We start from the raw sequence: 18,570 nt of genomic DNA, 5'->3' as shown, positions 1-18,570 counted from the left end.
GCACGACAGCATAACGCAACCATGCCAGAGTTGGCCAAAAGAGAAGGAAAAAAACATAGTTAGAAGGAGAAAGATCACTATGAAAACATTTGAGTAAATTAATAATGAAAAGAAATAAATAATGAACAAAAAGAGAACAACAATAGTCCATACGGCCATTGCCAGTGACCAAGGTGCCCATGCCGAGGGCCAAGTCGGGCTTTGCCGACGGCCAATCTACGACGTTTGGAGAGGAAGGTTTAGAGAAGCAGACACATGAAAAAAGAAAAAAAGGTGTGGAATAATGAAAAACAGAAAATAAGAATAATAATATATTTTTTCTTTTGTTAGACATTGGACAAATTTTTTACAAGAGTTTAGTGAGTTATAAATTTTTGAGTATTTATTCGGTCTATCATTTTTTATTTTGTACTATCCCTCAGCCATTTTTTAAATCAAAGTTGGACAAATATTTTTGTGTTGTGTTGTCCAACTCCTTAATTTTTAGTGAATCAAACATACTCATAGTTTATCTCATGTCTACATGATAGTATTTTTTATTTTTTATTTTCATATATGCTAGATATTTATATATCTGCACCCATATTCTTATCTACATTTTACTTATATATAAAGCCAACAAATCAATAAAATAAAGTACCAATTAAAAAAACACTACAACTAAATTGAAAATCCGCTTTTAAATCATTTAATATAACAAAAAAAAGCATTCAAATATAACCTAAAGTCAATTAAACATAAGTCAATAAAAATAATATTATAAATATAATTATCCAACAAATTATTTTTAAATATAATGTTTTGATCATTTAATATAATCATTAGAAACTTTAATATCATGCGAAAGTATCATTTAAGACTTGCAAGAAAATATATTAAAATTAATTAACTTATAATTATATTTTACATGTGATGTGATTATGAACAATAGTTCAAAAAAAAAAAAGAATCAAGTATATAAAAATGAAAAACTTGTTTGATGAAACTTGGACATGTGAGATAAAAAAATATATATTTCCATCAATTTATATTTTTATTTGACATATACTAAATTTTATGGATGTGTTTAAATTTTATATGTTAAATTTTTTTATAATTATTCTTTTTTTTCTTTGAGATATATAACTAAATTTTATATAACGTTACTTTATCTAGCAATTAAAAAAATCAAAAGTTATGATGATTAATAAGATTAATTTTCAATTATCCATTCACTCACTAATAACAAAATAAAAAAAATCATCAAATAAAATATGATTTATCTTTATTTTAAATTCAAAGCAATAAAAAAATATTACATTATATTTTGTGTGTTACAATGATAACAACAAGTTTCAAAACCAAATCTCACTTAATCTAAAGTGTTTTTCAAAAGGAATGATCCATAATGGACATAAAAAATGAGAAATTGTGTATCAATACAAGCTTAAATTTTCTCACTTATTATTAAATTAATGATTAATAATATATAAAAGATATCTTAATTAAATTAATGTATATAATAGGTGTGGACGAGATAAATCCTATAGTATCGTAGCCAAGTCTATCCCCGTTAAATGTTTACGGGTAAAATATTGGCCTTGGATCCATCCCAATAAATGAGTATTTATCCTCCTTATCTATAAATATTTTTGTGAGTAGTCTTCGTGCTCCCCAACAACAAAGGTGTTTCAGCAAAATAATTATTTATGTCATAAAGTTGTTCCAACTGAAGATGAGAAGGCTTTTTCTCTCTCTCTAAAAGCAGTGGCCATCATGTTCTCTTCCTAAACCCTTTCAATCATCATTTAGCTCTGAAAAAAATAATAGAAATTAAAACGAAAAATGTCCTGGCTCTTCAAGTCCAACCACCCTGACCCAGAATCTTCTAATCTCCACAACCGCACCGTTATCCACTCGTCTTCGCCGCCGCATCCCGCCGCCGATCGCCACGGCGTCAAGGACGACATATCGCATATTTTCCGCGGCGTCGCCAACTTCCTCGCTCCGCCGCCGCCGTCTTCCTCTTCCTCTTCTTCTTCTTCTTCTTCTTCCTCCTCCGCCGGCGATTCCTCCTCCTCGCAAGCTCTGTCAGGAATCCGGAACGATCTCGTGGAGATCGGCGGAAGCTTCAAAAACTCTCTCTCGCGCATTTCCTCGAACAAAGCCGTCACCGGAATCTCCAAGCTCGCTTCGCAGTTGTTGCAGTTGGAGCCTGATCAACAACGGAGCAACGATGACGACGCGGTGCCTGGAACGACGGAAGATGTTGTTCGTTTCGTGAAGGAGATTTCTGCGCGGCCTCAGTGTTGGACTGAATTCCCCTTGCCACTCCATAACGGTACTTCGAGTTTGGTTCGATAATTATACGTGTTATTTGTTAATTGTTTTGATTATGATTCTCTGTTTGGACCGAATTCTCTGTTATCTGTATAATCTGATTAGTAATTAGTGATTATGATAGAGTTTGTAATTGCTTGAGTTAATTGTACACTTAACTTAATCGTGTTCTCAGACGTGCAGTTTTTGGGTGGTGCCTCTCTGGCTAATTGGCTAGATCTCATGAGTTTCGTGGTCGTTTTTCTAAGCTTATCATTGCCTTCTTAACGAATTCATGCACAGTAGGCAAAAGAAATGAAATTGCCAGTGGCTAAAATTGGTATAGCTTATGGTTTTGTGTGATTTGATTTCATAAATAAATACGAATCCTGAGTAAGTTAAATTGAGTAGAGATATAGAGATTGTGACGGATGCGTAGTTTATAATGCTCTGCTGGAAAGTACTGTCTCTTGCCAAGCTGGTAGGAATGCAGGACACATAAAATCCCATGTACATTTTCTCTTTGTCGCTGGTAGCGATGCCTCTTTCAGAAATTTGTACTGAATGTATATAATTTTTGGACAAAAAGAATTGATAATTTAAACTACTGATAATGATCAATGCCAGTGGCCATGCTTCTAGAGTATGACTATGAAGTAATAGCTAGCTATGTTTGGATGTGAATTCCATTGTTGAAAATCTCAGCCACTGACATTTGGCTAAATTGTCAGGATCAAGCAATGCTAACAAAAAGGTTTTGGATTCAATTCCTACAGTTAGACTTTGTTGGTAGGTCATTTTTAAGTACCTCTGCCTGTAAGCTTTTGTTAAGGCTTATGGCATGCCTTAACCATAGTAAGGGACAACCTCTCCTCTTCCTATACTTTTTCATACTCAAAAAGTATCTACTGTTTTGTTTATACATGAAAGATCTTGAATGCATAGCTTTGTGGTCCATCCATCACATTTTTCTTGGTTAAGTTTAGTGGAGGAAAGGAAACCCCCTTAAACCCTGTGCAGTTAGGAGGCCCAGTTAACTCTAAAGGCATTTCTATATGCACCCCCCCACAACAAAAACAGGTCTTAGGCCCAAACTGGCAGATATATAACGGAGAACAAGGGAGCAGTTGTAAAGTGTACACACGTAAGAGGTGGTTCCAAAAGAAAAGTGCCATGGGTCAGCCTTCACTCTCTAAGGAATCAACCGTGCACCCACTTAAATCCCAACCTCAACAAGACCCACATCCTTTAAATCACGACCAGCCTGCAACTCCGAAAGAGAATTATGTTACAGAACAGCAATCATCTACACATCAAGGTACCCAGGAACCTGAAGATCTATCTAATTATCAAGAGGCTTTGGAAGTCTGGAATCGAGCCAAGATGTTGGGGATTACAGCACAAGAAGGTATGCAGTCAGTTATCCCCAGACTCAAAGATATGGACAGAAGAGACAAGCAGGAAGCAGTTAGGCTGGGAAATAGTAATGGTCACCCATGAATATCATCTCATACAATATTAGGGGTTTAGGGAGGGGTGTAAAATGGGCAGCTATCCGTAGGCTGCTCAGGAAGGAGCATGTTGATATGATCTGCATTCAGGAAACAAAGAGAGAGTCAGTCGATAATTTTCTGTGTCAATCTTTATGGGGAGATGAAGGAGTCAAATGGGAGTTGCAGCCAGCTAATAATACTGCAGGGGGTATATTGTGCCTCTGGTCTGAACAAACCTTTAAATTACAGACAAAAGTTGTCGGAAATGGCTTTATTTTCCTGAGAGGTGTATGGGTGAAGGAAGCTCAACAAATCAATGTCCTTACAGTCTACTCCCCTTGCGAAATTCAAAACAAGAGGCTGCTGTGGGATCAACTTAAACAGCTAAAACAGTCTTTTCTAGGGGACTTGTGGTGTATCCTTGGTGATTTTAATAGCATCAGGGACATTAATGAGAGATTCGGGATTTGTCAAAGGGGCGCAGGGATGTCTGAAATTAAGGAATTCAATGACTGGATTGAGGACTTGGAGATGGTAGAGCCTCCATGGATGGGAAGGCAATTCACTTGGTTTAGACCAAATGGGACGTCTAGGAGCAAGATTGATAGATTTTTACTCTCTACCGAATGGCTGGACAGATGGCCTACAACCATTCAATCCACCCTTCCTAGAAACTTTTCCGATCATTGTCCTATCTTACTTAGATCTTCATCAGTGGATTGGGGTCCTAAACCTTTTAGGATCCTAGACTGTTGGATGTTAGATAAATCTTTCAAGGACATTGTCTCTAGTTGCTGGACCTCCTCTCAGATAGCAGGTTGGGGTGGTTACGCCCTAAAAGAGAAAATAAAAATTCTGAAGCAAGTCCTGAAGAAGTGGAATAAAGATCAGTTTGGTGATACCTTCAAGAGGGTCAAGAGGCTTGAAGGGGAGTTAAACAAATTAGAAGAGGAAACAAGCCATAGACAGCTCTCCACTCAAGAAGGGATGCAATTGAGACATCTGCAGGAATCTTTGTGGACAGCGGCTCAAACCCATGAATCTTTTTTGAGACAAAAGGCGCGCGTTAGGTGGCTCAAGCAGGGAGATTGCAACTCCCGCTATTTTCATTTACTGATGAAGGCAACTAGAAGGAATAACTACTTGAAGGGTGTTATGGTTGATGGCAAGTGGATTCAGGAGCCAGCTTTGGTGAAGGAGGAAGTCAAAACCTTTTTCTCAAATAGATACCATGAATCTGATTACCATAGACCGACACTGGAGGGCATTTGCTTCCAGAAATTAAACCAGCACCAGAATGAGAGGTTGATTGCCCGATTCCAAGAGGAGGAAGTTAAAAAGGCTATTTGGGATTGTGGGAGTGATAAATGCCCGGGACCTGATGGATTGAATTTCAGGTTCATTAAGAAGTTCTGGTATCTTCTTAAACCTGATATTCTGCGCTTCCTTGATGAGTTTTATGTCCATGGCGTTTTTCCAAAAGGTGGCAATGCATCCTTCATAGCATTGATACCCAAGGTGGCTGATCCTCAGACTCTGAATGAATATCGCCCTATTTCTTTAATTGGATGTATGTATAAGATTGTTGCAAAGGTGCTGGCCAATAGAATGAAGAAGGTGATGACTTCTATTGTTGATGAAACTCAATCTGCATTTATTGAAGGAAGAAGCCTTCTGCACAGCGCTTTAATTGTAAACGAGGTGACTGAGGAGGCTAAAAGGAGTGATAAATCCTGTCTTATATTCAAAGTTGATTATGAGAAAGCATATGATTCGGTGTCCTGGGGATTTTTACTATACATGCTCCAACGTACAGGTTTTAACTCTAAGTGGATCAGATGGATTGAGGGATGCCTCAATTCTGCATCCATTTCAGTCTTGGTCAATGGCAGCCCTACAGGAGAGTTCCTTCCCAAAAGGGGGCTACGCCAAGGGGATCCACTTGCACCTTTTTTGTTCAATGTGGTTGCTGAAGGGCTGAACGGTTTGATGAGAAAAGCTAGGGAGGAGAATCTGTACAAACCATATCAAGTGGGACCCAATAAAGTGGAAGTCAGCCTTCTACAATTTGCAGATGACACTATCTTTCTGGGGGAAGCGGACATGGAGAATGTCAAAACTATTAAGGCTGTTCTAAGGTCCTTTGAACTTGCATCTGGACTTAAAATAAATTTTGCCAAGAGCTCCTTTGGAGCTTTTGGACAATCTGACCTTTGGAAGCAGCAGGCTGCCACCTTTTTGAATTGTCAGTTGTTGGTTCTTCCTTTCAATTACCTGGGAATACCTATTGGGGCAAACCCTAGGAGATGCGCTATGTGGGATCCTATCATCCAAAATTGCGAGAGGAAGCTAGCTAAGTGGAAACAGAGAAATATATCCTTTGGGGGGAGAGTGACACTCATTCAATCTGTGCTAACCTCGATTCCTATTTATTTGTTCTCCTTTTTCAGGGTTCCTAAATCAGTGGAAGATAAGTTGGTGCGTTTACAGCGTCGATTCCTTTGGGGGGGAGGACCCGATCAAAATAAAATTGCTTGGGTCAGCTGGAAATCAGTGTGCTTGCCAAAAGACAAGGGTGGTTTGGGCTTAAAGGACATCACAAGTTTCAACACGGCACTACTTGGTAAATGGGAGTGGAATTTAATGCACCATAAAGGAGAATTGTGGGCAAAGGTGTTGGAGTCAAAGTATGGAGGGTGGAGAGGCTTGGCTGAAGCGGGTAGGGTGGGTCATCAATCAATCTGGTGGAGGGATTTACAAAAGGTTCTTTTTAATTCTAATAGTGGACAGCTTATTCAAAAAGGTATCAAGTGGAAGGTGGGGAGTGGTAATCACATCAAATTTTGGGAGGATAGATGGATGGGGGAGGAGGACCCATTAGCAGTGAAGTACCCTAGGTTGTATTCAATTTCAATGCAGCAGCACCAGCTCATTAGATCCATGGGAATATTTCGAGATAGGGAGTGGGAGTGGAACTTTGCGTGGAGAAGAGCCTTGTTTGACAGTGAAATTACCTCAGCAGCTAATTTTCTCAAAGATGTTGCAGAATTTAAAATCCAACAACAGATTTCAGATAGTTGGGAATGGTCTGCAGATTCAGAGGGTCATTACTCAACTCGTAGTGCCTATGACTTGATTGGAGAGGGCGCAGGAGATAGAAGGCAGGAGGAATGTTTTGAGAAGCTTTGGAGGATGAAGGTTCCAGCTAGGTTTCTGGTGTTTGGGTGGAGACTTTTAAGGGATAGGTTGCCGACAAGGAAAAACCTGCAGAGAAGACAAATTCATCTAACAGATTCTCTCTGTCCTCTATGCAGAATCCATCAAGAGGATGCATCCCATCTCTTCTTCCACTGTAGCAAAGTTCAACCCATATGGTGGGAATCCATGTCATGGCTGCAACTCAAGGGCGCTTCACCTTTAAACCCAAAGCAGCACTTCCTCCATCATTTGGGTCTTCAACCAGCTGGTGTGAGAAATAGTAGATGGCAATGTTGGTGGATAGCTTTGACGTCGTCCATATGGAAATTTAGAAATAGCATTATCTTCTCTAATGGGACTTTTGACGCTAACAAATTGTTCGAAGAGGCCATATTCCTTCTTTGGTCTTGGCTTAGGGGCTTTGAGAAGGATTTTTCAGTGCATTTCAATCAATGGTCAACTAACTTACCAGAGTTTTATGTATTAGCAGGGGACTGCATAGTGTTCACATTGATACTTGTAAAAACTTTTGCTTTTGTATCCATAGTTTGGTTCCCCCTCAGAATTTTAAGTCTGACTGTGGAACCATTTATATGGATCTCTTTTGTACTATGAGTACCTCTGGTACTTCTTTTTATATATAATACTTATCTTTGCCGATAAAAAAAAAAAGTATTGAGTGGATTAAATTTCCAGGGCTGTTGAACTTTTATGCTTCACATTGTAATGATGGTGTATGAGATGAGCTTACAGTTAATTCGAAGACTATCTATTATCTATGAATAAATGAGATGTCAGTTCAAATAATTTTTATTTCCTCTGCATCTCATATTATATATATCTGAGTATTTTCATTTGTCTTGAAATATTTGTCACTTTAGAAAATCAAGAGAGTATTAAGTATTGTTTTCCCAATAATACCCTTGTTTATTTTTATCTCAGTACTTAAATGAATTCACAACAAGATTTGAACTCTTTTAAAAAGTATAATTTTATCAAAGAAAGTCATTTATCATAGTAATTTATGTAATTAATAATTTCTTAAGAAGTGTGCATTATTAATGCAGTGTATTAATCTAGTTCACGCTCCCAATCAATACAAAGTCCAAAGTGCTTGTGTCCTGCTGAGCATATCTCTTGTTTGACTCTCAAGCAAATGTTCTTTGAATAAAAGTGGTTTTGAATCTTTAGTTTTAGATAGCATGAATCCAAGAAGCCAAAACAACACTGATATTCCTTTATTTTTATTCTAACTGAGTATATATTGAGATTTAATACTGAAATTTCATATGTTGCAGCAGATTTTAGCATGTCCAATTCTCAGAGAGAACATGCATTGGCTATAGAGCAACTGGTACCCGAATTCATTGCACTAAGACTGAATCTTTGCAGTTACATGAATGTGGAAAAGTTTTGGATGATCTATTTTTTGTTAATACTTCCAAGACTAAATCAGCATGATTTTGAGCGCCTATCAACTCCCAAGGCAAGCCATGTTTATCCAATATTGTCTTATTTTCAATTGATTATCTTGAATATATGTGTTAAATTCCTTTTACACTAAGGACAAAACTTAGATACAATACTTTAGTTACTGTTTGTATGGGACTAATCAGTTACTGTCTTTGATAAAATTATACTTTTTAAAAGAGTTACTGTTTGTATGGGACTAATCAGTTACTGTCTTTGACAAAACTTAGATACAATACTATAGTTACTTTAGTTACTGTCTCTAATCAGAATTGGAATTTTACCTCAGTAATCTATATAATAAAATCTCCATTAAAAGATTTTGCGGATTACAAAGGTAAAACTTCAATTCTGATTAGAGAACAGTAAAAACAACTCCCTAGGTACTATATCTAAGTTTTCTCCTTATGTTGATGCAGTTGTATCTTTGTGAATCTTATTCGTGCATGCTAATCAGATTAGTCAATATACTCTATGGAATGTGTTATCTGTTGTTTTTGTTTTTAGGTATACAGAACCACAAACAAATTATTGCATGCTGAACATCTATAGTACTCATTGGTAGTAAAAATTTGTTCCACCCAAGAAATACAAAGCACTAGTACAAGTTATACTTGATTCTATTTTTATATGCTTAAATGAAGTGTTCCTCATCCTCCGGTTCCCTATGCCATCTTCTTTAATGCAGCTTGTATTGTATATGATACCTGAGTGAATACAGCCCATATACTGCCAGTCTCAGCATGGTCTGGTTATCTTTTTGATAAAATACCATAGATCATGGCCAGAAGTTCTTCAGTAGTTTTAGTGTTTGTTTGTCTTTTTTTTTTATGCCATTCTCTCCAGATGGTTTGTACTATGAAGTATTTTCACTTTTTCAGACTGTCTGGTCTACTGCTCCCAACAATTATGTGATTGAAGATAACATTATAGATAATAATCTCTTGTACTCTGTGTACATATTTTGGTGGCAACGGTCTTTTAATCTGCTATATCATGCATGTTTTTCCATTATCTTTTTGGTTAGATTGTTGAAGCAAGAGATGTGCTTCTTCAGAAACTAGGAGAGAGGAAAAATTTGCAAGCTGGAGAACCTGAAAACCCAAGGACTGTGGATACATATCAAGAGGGTAGGGAGGACCGTGGAACAGAAAGTATCTCATTTGAGCAAAATCAGATATTGACTGAGGTTACAAACGCAGTAGAGGGTTTAGAAGTTGATGACACGGTTAGCACTGAAAAATGGTTGGAAGATACAGACATTGATGCTAGTTCATTGGCTTCCTGTACAAAACTTCAACAGGAAGAGGACGTCTCATTCAGTGACCTAGAGGATGATAGGAGTTATAGCTCCGATAAATTATCTGGCTACAGGGAGGCGCATGACATAAGGGGTTCATCACCTGAAGGTGCTACTAGTGACTGGGTTCGGCTGCGTGAAAGTTCTGAGAGAGATGGCAGGAAGAAGGTTATCCGTTTGAAGGGTAAGGATTCAGAAGATGAGTCAAATGATTGGCTCACTGTTGATGATTTCAATTAGATAGTCTTTTCTTGATTCACCAAGTTGTAAAGGTTCGATATTTACCCCCTTCCCCGTGGTTCTGTATTTAGGGAGTACAAAATTATATAAATCAAAGTATTTCTTTTCTTATTCACACGTACATATTTCTTGTTTGTACAAGGCATTGGGTAGACAACATTCAATTTTTGAAAGTGTACAACGCAAATAAAATCAAGGATTTCAAGAATAATTGTAATTTGTAAATTTCTGTTAGTCGAACGTTGACGTTAATCTGTTGACATAATTTATGGTTTTGAATTTAACTTCGTACATGTTTGGATTAAAGTTCATGAATCCAAGTTTGAATTAAAAGTATGTTGAAAGCTTAAGTTTGTTAAAAAATAGTTTACTCAACATACATGATTTATGTTTGAATATTTTCTTCTCAAAAATGAACTTGTTTGAATTATTCTATTTTAATTAAAAGTACTTTTTAAGTGTATAAAGTGTATAATTACTGAAAAGGATATGAAATTTTATGATGTAATATTTAATATGAATTAGTATAATATTGTTAAAAATAATCAATAATAACTAAAAATATTAAATATTTTCATTAATAAATTATAAGACTCCAACAATGCTAATAATTAAGTTTTATATGCTCTAAATTAAAATATATAACACATTAACTCACGTTGAATTTTATATGGTCCGAATGTTAAAATTGTATATGTACATATTATTATATTATATTATGGCAGTACACATATCAGAATTAAATTTAAGGGCAGCAAGAACAACTCGTGGCAGCGAACATCAGAGCATAATTCTAAAATACGATTATTTATATACTGCACCCCTATATATATATATATACTTCCTGCAATACGGCATGTGCTATATCGTTTTCCACCACCCCACGAGCGAGCCAACTTCGATCTCAGCCTCGAGTCTACTTATCATTCTGCTATTACACAAATATAGAGGCAAAATTGGAAGTTAATGGTTCCAACGGAAACGGAAGAATCAAAAGCATGCCATGAGTTGCTTGAGGCAAAGTTAAGTTGGACACAAACGGAGGTAGCAAACTTAATTTTGTGGACACCCAAACATGTGGGCAAACTAAGTTTGGTCCCTCAAACATACTTTTGAGTTGGACAAACTGAAAACCAAACATTGTCATGTTATTAGAAGTTTAGGTGTTTTTTTATATCAAAAATTCAAAATTCTTTAACGTATTATTGAATAATACAGTAAACATTTATAGTGGAAATATATTAAAGTTGAATTTTATCACGAAGAGGACGATTTAACTATCACGAAAGAGTTATCGGTGATATGTTAGCAACAATATTGACATTTTAAAAAATAGTTATAGTTTCTATATTGCATAAACATCATATATTACCTTCTCTATAGAGTGCATCCACAATGCTTAATTACTTTCTAAAACATGCACAAGCCTAGATTGGTAACATCTGATAAATGATCGCATATCAATAAATTATATTCCCTTTTTGGTTGACCCAATAAATTATATTCTGAATAACTTAAATAAGTAGTTCAATGGTCTCAAAAAATAGTGCAATTTTTTTTTACTATTAGCCTTCAGATCTTATCTCCAGCACGAAGACAACAAGGGACCATGGCAGATGAAGGCGAGTATAATGTAAACGACAATGACGAAAATTATAACAAGTGCAACCCTGCATGAGGAAGAGAGGAGGATCATAAGAATTTGAGATCATTTTTAAACTTTTTTTAACAAAAGGCAAAAATAATTATTCTACTCCCAAAAATCCAGGATACGCTAAAAAAAGTGCAACAAAAATAAATTGGAAAAGTAGGTCAAAGGTATGCTCAACCTTTAGGGAATAGCTATTGGCGTCAACTTCATTGCTAATGATCCCTATTGTGGGTAAAATTTTTTTCTAAACATGTGTTTCTCACGGAATCATGATTTTATATACAAAATACTCAACAGAATAATAATTCTGTTTCAGATTTTATAAATGAAATGGTGATTTCATTGAGTATTAAAAAAAATATATCAAAATCGTGATTCCATTATAACCAAAAGTTAGGGAGGTGTAGGAAAAACTACAGAGGTAAAATGTATTTTCATCTCAGTTTCAAAAAGTGGTAGAGGCCATCAGCAATTGGATAGGGGCCAATATCAACTCCCCAAACCTTTATTGTGCAATTCAATAATTGTAAGAATGAATGGAAAGTTTCAAAGCCCAAGATTTCTATAAATTGGGTATAGACTGGCTTCATGAGCAAAGCACAAGATGAGATGCCTCTGTAAATGTAATGTGTGCTTAAAGAAATATTAGTATATACTAATTCTCATCTAGGACAATCAAGAAAACCTAGAAAAGTCCAACACTGATATATATTTTTCTTCCATTATCAAAATGCAAAAACTTAAGAATGAAATCAATTATGCAAAATCTGGATTGAATTAATACTTACGTTAGCCTAACATTACTCCACCACAGGTTATTTTTATAACGGCGGGACTGCCTTTTGAAACGAATCGAATTGCTATTCATTGCTGAAGTTTTCTCCACCAGCAGCTCCAACCGACCACCTCTCTCCAACACTTTGTCAATGTTGTCTATCATCACCGTTCTCACCTATCATTATCACACGTCAAATTAATTTTCAAGTATTAATTAGTCTTCAGATGATATCAAACAAATAATTCTACATTAATAGTTCGATTCTTCTACAGTAAAATTGTTCAGTATTTGGTGCCACAAACCATTTAATGACTTGCATAAGTAAATAATCATGCATCTTATCACACTAAATCTGACCTTACTTTGAAATTTACTTTACCACATCAAATACAAGAGTTGGTTGGAACTATGCAATTCCAAGTTTGAGTTTGTCATATTAAAATCATAAGAATCATAAGGTAAATTAAGATTCTTTAACCAAAGAGTATTTATAGGATCAATCTGCAGAATGAAAAATTGGACAAAGTATTCCAGAAGAGAACCAATTATAGACAAGGATCTAAGTGTAGATAAATCTAAATGTGTATATTTCGAACTTGCCTGAGTCATTTCACCTTTGAGACGGTTTAATCTGTCAGCATTTGGGTCATTGGAGTAATATTCCATCTGTTGGTTCAAGACCCTTGAGAACTCATCATTCATGGCATAGGCAGGAGCTGAAAGAATAGCACGGGCATACGTCTTCACAAATTTTTTATGAATATCTTCAAGAAATGCAAAAGGGGCTATTCCTGCAGAGATTCAAAGAGGAGATTCAATTCATTACAGCTCATTCAGGAATTGCAAACTTCAGTGCACAACAAATCAAGCAGGAATGTTTTTCTTGTGAACACTTTGACTCAAAACTTTGTAATCATTTATTCTGACTGCCCAAAAACATGTCTCAGAAATGATTTCAACCACCCAGTCACGTAACAACCAGCAATATGATGTCACAGTCTCATTACATTCTGTTTCAATTTCACCAACTTGATAAAAGTTCAAATGTGACATAATTCTCAATGTAAAGCATTTCACACTATCAGTAAACAAAGAAGTGTCATATCATTTGTATTTAGTAACTAAGGATTTTCAATTGCAATAAAAGCTTTCAACAGTTTTAAGAATAAGAGGCATCATAGTGTGTTGAAAGTCTAATTTCTAAAATGATATTCTGATTGGAAAACAATACAAACAACATCTAATTTATTGTATCCAAGTTTTTCCCTAAAAAGGTCCCTATACATATCAGTAATTAGTCAAAGCACCAACCACATCAACCTTAGATTATCATAGTTAAAGCTATTAGTATCTACTCTTTAAACTTTTATAAATTAAGTCACAAAAAATCTGAACATTGAAATCAAGGGGAATCAATAAGCAAAAAAGATTCTTGTGAACACAAAAGTAAGTACGCCTTCGTGCTTCCCACAAAAAAAAAAAACAAAAAAAGAGTATGGGAAGGGACCATTAGCTTAATTGGGCCCATACGGGTGTATCTTGGCGCCAGCAGCTTCCCACGTTTTTTTGGCTATGGCATATGCCTTTCTTGATTGGACATTTTTAAGCTTCACATACAGTCTCATAACAGAACTGTAATTTTGGGATAGTATACATGATTTTAAGATCGATCAAAGAGAAAAGTTTACTCTAACAAACAAGTTACCTAAGATTGTCTAACAAGTTTACTCATAATTTCATTTCCTTTCCACTACAAGAAATTTTCGTTACATAATCAAATTCTGAATACCACTTGATTGGTTCAAGTGGAATTCCCCTAAAACAAGGTCTTAACAGTTTCAAGTTTCAACGTAGAGCTCGCCCCACCATGTTATAGATGTTCCTAGCCATGTGTTCTAGACTGCAAACGAAAAAAATCTGAATCAACCAACAACCTACGACCTATATATATGTCAAACAAAACACGCGATTGCAATACATGAAAGGGCCAGGAATACTTCCAAGCACTTTGACAGCATCTATAGTTCAAAGATGAATGAAAAATTATCTGCATTGATGTTAAAAAATAAAAACAGCACCAAATCCATAAAAAAAAAGAGCAAAAATTGAATCAATTCATTAGCACCCCCCAAAACAAAACATAAAGCAGTGTTGTTGGATCAAAAAGAGTTCGTTTTCCTACTAACAAAAATTAAGAATTAACATTTAATGATATAAAAAAATATTGTTTCATTGTTGTATTATTAGATTCACCAAGCGAAACACAACCAGCTAGCCTAGAAAACAATACTTTTTAAAAATAAATAAGAAAATAAATGAATGAGAGGAAGCTCTTACTTCCAAATGCATCATCAGCCATGCAAAGAACAGTGAGGCCATCTGTCCTCTTGACATGAAAAACATAGCGATCGTGGGAAAAGGAAACATTGGAATCATTATTGTTATCACTCCCTTGATTGATCTTGCTGAGTATCTGTTTGGCTACTACACTAGCATTACTCTGGGTGGCGCTGAACTCAGCCAGAACCACCTGCCCCCTTGCCACCATTCCATACAATATCCCCATTAATAATGGTTTGGTTAATTATTTTGGAGAGAAGAAGAAATTACCAAGAAGAAGGTAAATCTGCCAAAGGCCGTTTGTTGTTTCGGGTGGTTAGAAAAGGGTAACGAAATTGGTTTTGGTTTTGGTTTTGGAGGTGCAATTACACCAACACCAAGACAAGGATGAAGAGAAAACAATGTGTCCATTTGATTTGATTTAGTGTCCAAAAATGGGGTAAACGACATTATGGAAATTTGAAAGGAAACTCTGCCTCTACCCTTTTTCATGCCTACCATGGCATTTTCGGTGCCACCAAAATTGCCGGAAAACATGGACATAGATCCTACGTCAAAGGAATTCATAATTGTAACTTAAAACAACGATAACACCACTATATGGTTAGTCATGAAAATTATTTTTAAACAAAACAAATATTTATTTATTCATTCAATCCAGCTAGGGAAAAAAAATTACACGATGTTACTCTCATATAATCATTCATTAAAATCCTTTTTTTTTTTTTCATCCATTAGAATCCTTTTTCTCTTTTCCTCTTCCTTAATTGCACTAAATAGTCTATAGCAAAAACCAAGTGAAGAGGAGTGTTACTGAATATTGATCTAGCTGGTACACGTTGAATCCAATTCCTAGAGCTATAAAAAAGGGTAACATGAATAGGGTTTCTTTATGAACTAAGGAACAAGAACACATCATGATGCATTGGGAGGACTAAGGCAAGAGGGGGACACGTACACGTTGGTTTTTTAGGGTAAATGAGTGTGTGGGTGTATGATTAGCAGTTATGAGCTGTAGGGTAACCCTTTAGGTACATCACATCGTCTGGCTCCAGAGAGGCACCCCCATGGCCCACGCCGAAAGATTACATAATGTTCACTCATTGGATGGGAGTTAAGATATAGTTTTGTGGTAATCATCGATACACTTTTATTTGAAAAATCACTTTTGAGCAAGGGATCACGTCTGCCTCTGTTTTACATACAGTTGTTTTATGGTAAATAGAGGTTAAAAATATTACATCAGCGAAACGTGAGTAAAACTTGTTTAAATTATGCTGTCATAAATTTTACATTGTACAAACCTATGTTATGGTAAATGCTTAATCAAACAAGTATTTCATATATTAACTTAATTAGATTGATTTTGAGAAGAAAATACACTCAATAATTAATACACTGGTATCAAATTCATTATGGTAATATTCAATATATTTGATTTTAAATTCAAATATAATCTGTTTTAGACTAAAGTATCATCAGCTTGTCTGGATTCAAGGTGACACCGTCATAAACCCGCATTTATACTTGAACCGGGAAGGTTTTTTCTTTTCTTCAGAAAACAGGAAACAGAGCCTATAATATGCAACAAATAATAATAAAAAATTCAATTTAAAATATTAAACATTTCATCCTGTGATTTTATAACGTAACTGAAACTATATAATAAAGCTTATTTTAAACTAAAAGAAAATACACCTCTCGAATAAATGCTTTTAATTTTTAATCTAAATTTATAATTTGTGTCAAAATAATATATACATGAATATGTTTGGCACACTACTTAAGATAGTTTAAAAGCATCATTCTCTCATAATTCCCTGAAACGTCTGTTAAGGACAAAACTATAAAGTTCAGACCGATGTTAAACCAAACAACATTTTAGATGTGGTGATCCTAAAGATGTAATGAAATTAATAACTATTAACTACTAACTTTTCAATTTTCAGTTAACATTAATTTTTTGGTTTTCAATTAGCTTTTTTAACTTTTAATTAACTTTTTAACTATTTTTTAGAATAAAAAAAGTAACAGAATAAAAAAACTATTTTACTAAACATAGCCTTTTAATGTTACTAATACTTTTATTTGCAAGGAGTTTTTATAGCGGAATCACTATAGTTATTTGAAATTGTTTCAGGTTAGACCTCTAAATGGCCCAACTTGGACAAGCTAATTAGTATGTATCTATTTTCAAGTATTTGCAATTACATATACCTTATTCACCTCAAGACTTTATATTACTCAAATAGATTTTTATGTAATATATTAACTAATTAGAAATTATCTTACACATAAATTTTAAAATAATTATTATAAAACAATTTATAATTAATTGATAATATTCAAAATATTTGTATTGTAAATGTATATCCTAATTAAATTCAATAACATGTATTTTTACGTCATTTTACATTTATAATTTTAATAAGTATTTTAATTTAATAAGTTAACTTTATAATTTTCAGTTAAGAATTGTTCTTTAAGTTTTCAAGTAACTAATTATGAACTATTTTTTATTACATTGGAGTAAAATAAAATATTATCAAATATAAGACCAAATTATTAAAATGCACGAAAGGCTTGATATATAATATTCTTCATCGAACATGCGATCGAGGGTATGACTAAGAGTGAAAATTAAATATGTAGAAAATTAATACAATGGTTAGCAGGGTCATGTGTCAATTTTATGTTGGCTTAAGATGAAATAGAGATGAGATAACAAAATGTTTAAGAAAAAAAAAAAGCTTAAATTAATCTTTTGCCAATGCAATCTCCCAAAAAAATGTTATGCAAATACGAAACAGATATGAGAGAGAGAAAATTTTTATTGAGACTTAGCCATATCATTGCACCACCTCTGTATTTAAGATCGATGACAAGGATATACTATGGTTGTCTCAAAGAGGATGAGATACCTTTTCTTACTGGGACCATATAATTCACATATATGCCAAATATATACACCCAGATCTCATTTATAAAGTTTTGTACGTGATCTGCCTCCTCCTGTAATGTGTTGCCACATGACAATTGCAGATCAATAATTTCCATCGGAAAATATATTATATTAAGTATCTCTACACCCACTTGCACCCGATGTGTCTACATACGTTGTTATATGGAAAATTTTACCAAAAAATAAAAAATCAATTTTGGCTGTACTTAATCCAAGTGCATGCATGGTCATCATAGGTAAACCACTAAATTAATTAAATCATGATTGAATCAATTTCACACTCTATACATATCAGTGTACGTTCACTCGGAAACCATAAGCTTCAGGGAATAAACCACAGCCATTAGTTTTTGCTGGAAAACTGAACCTCTACTTCAATGTTGCTGACTCTATTTGAAGAGTCTTTGACATCACAGACGACAAATGCCAAATGCAGATTTAATGTCTTTTGTCCGTCATCGTGATTCTGTGGTCAGTAAACAAATGCAGATTTTAGAGGGTCGGAGAAGTTTCGACACCGATCTAACTTCATTTTCAGATAAATATCACCCTGCATTTGCGTAACTTTCCAATCCTTTTAATTTAGAGAATAACTAATACTTTTTGGTTAATTAATTACCTTCCCATTTAACACAGTTTTTTTAATAAAAGCTTATTATGAAAACTTATACATACTATAGGCATTTAATCTAATCTAATAATGGGATCATTAGTGCAAAAAGCTCAGAACTGGGTGAGAGAGAGGCGAGGTGTACTAAAGTCTGCATGAATTAACTTCACTTTGAAGTTTATGAAATGAAGTAAAAAGACCTATAAAAAGTAATCAATTAATCACTATCC

The 18,570-nt window shown here is 34.7% G+C and overlaps 2 protein-coding genes across 5 annotated transcripts; one reads left to right on the top strand and one right to left on the bottom strand.

Moving 5' to 3' along the window:
* Positions 1 to 1,582: 1,582 nt before the first annotated feature.
* LOC100802079 (uncharacterized) lies at positions 1,583 to 10,110 on the top strand. Of its 4 annotated transcripts, none has more exons than XM_041008160.1 (3): positions 1,583 to 2,320; positions 8,291 to 8,475; positions 9,517 to 10,110. In XM_041008160.1, the coding sequence occupies exons 1-3, from the start codon at positions 1,825 to 1,827 to the stop codon at positions 9,997 to 9,999; spliced, it is 1,164 nt and encodes a 387-aa protein (XP_040864094.1). In that variant the 5' UTR covers positions 1,583 to 1,824; the 3' UTR covers positions 10,000 to 10,110. The 4 variants fall into 4 exon arrangements, with proteins under 4 accessions (XP_040864094.1, XP_003541480.1, XP_006594246.1 ...); XM_003541432.5 differs by having other exon boundaries at positions 9,487 to 10,110; XM_006594183.4 differs by having other exon boundaries at positions 1,637 to 2,320; positions 8,288 to 8,475.
* Positions 10,111 to 10,999: 889 nt separating this feature from the next.
* LOC100814718 (vesicle-associated membrane protein 711) lies at positions 11,000 to 15,296 on the bottom strand. The gene is made up of 4 exons (XM_003542596.5): positions 14,766 to 15,296; positions 13,029 to 13,219; positions 12,439 to 12,602; positions 11,000 to 11,669 (listed from the first exon to the last, which is right to left on the bottom strand). Exons 1-4 carry the CDS (start codon positions 14,992 to 14,994, stop codon positions 11,579 to 11,581), a joined length of 675 nt encoding a protein of 224 aa, XP_003542644.1. The 5' UTR covers positions 14,995 to 15,296; the 3' UTR covers positions 11,000 to 11,578.
* Between the last annotated feature and the right edge of the window lie 3,274 nt (positions 15,297 to 18,570).

Source organism: Glycine max, chromosome 13 (assembly GCF_000004515.6).
Source record: "Glycine max cultivar Williams 82 chromosome 13, Glycine_max_v4.0, whole genome shotgun sequence".
Lineage (NCBI taxonomy): Eukaryota > Viridiplantae > Streptophyta > Magnoliopsida > Fabales > Fabaceae > Glycine > Glycine max.
The sequence above is the reverse complement of the archived record's forward strand: the minus strand, read 5'-3'. Positions and strand labels throughout refer to the sequence as shown.

Coding starts and splice junctions, on each gene's coding strand:
- LOC100814718 (XM_003542596.5), bottom strand. CDS start 14,994: ATGGGGATATTGTATGGAATGGTGGCAAGGGGGCAGGTGGTTCTGGCT. Junction 12,603..13,028: donor TCAAAGGTGAAATGACTCAG/GCAAGTTCGAAA, acceptor TGATAATGATAG/GTGAGAACGGTGATGATAGA. Junction 11,670..12,438: donor TGGAGTAATGTTAGGCTAAC/GTAAGTATTAAT, acceptor TTCCTCATGCAG/GGTTGCACTTGTTATAATTT.
- LOC100802079 (XM_006594182.4), top strand. CDS start 1,825: ATGTCCTGGCTCTTCAAGTCCAACCACCCTGACCCAGAATCTTCTAAT. Junction 2,321..8,287: donor CCCCTTGCCACTCCATAACG/GTACTTCGAGTT, acceptor CATATGTTGCAG/CAGATTTTAGCATGTCCAAT. Junction 8,476..9,486: donor AGCGCCTATCAACTCCCAAG/GCAAGCCATGTT, acceptor CTTTTTGGTTAG/ATTGTTGAAGCAAGAGATGT.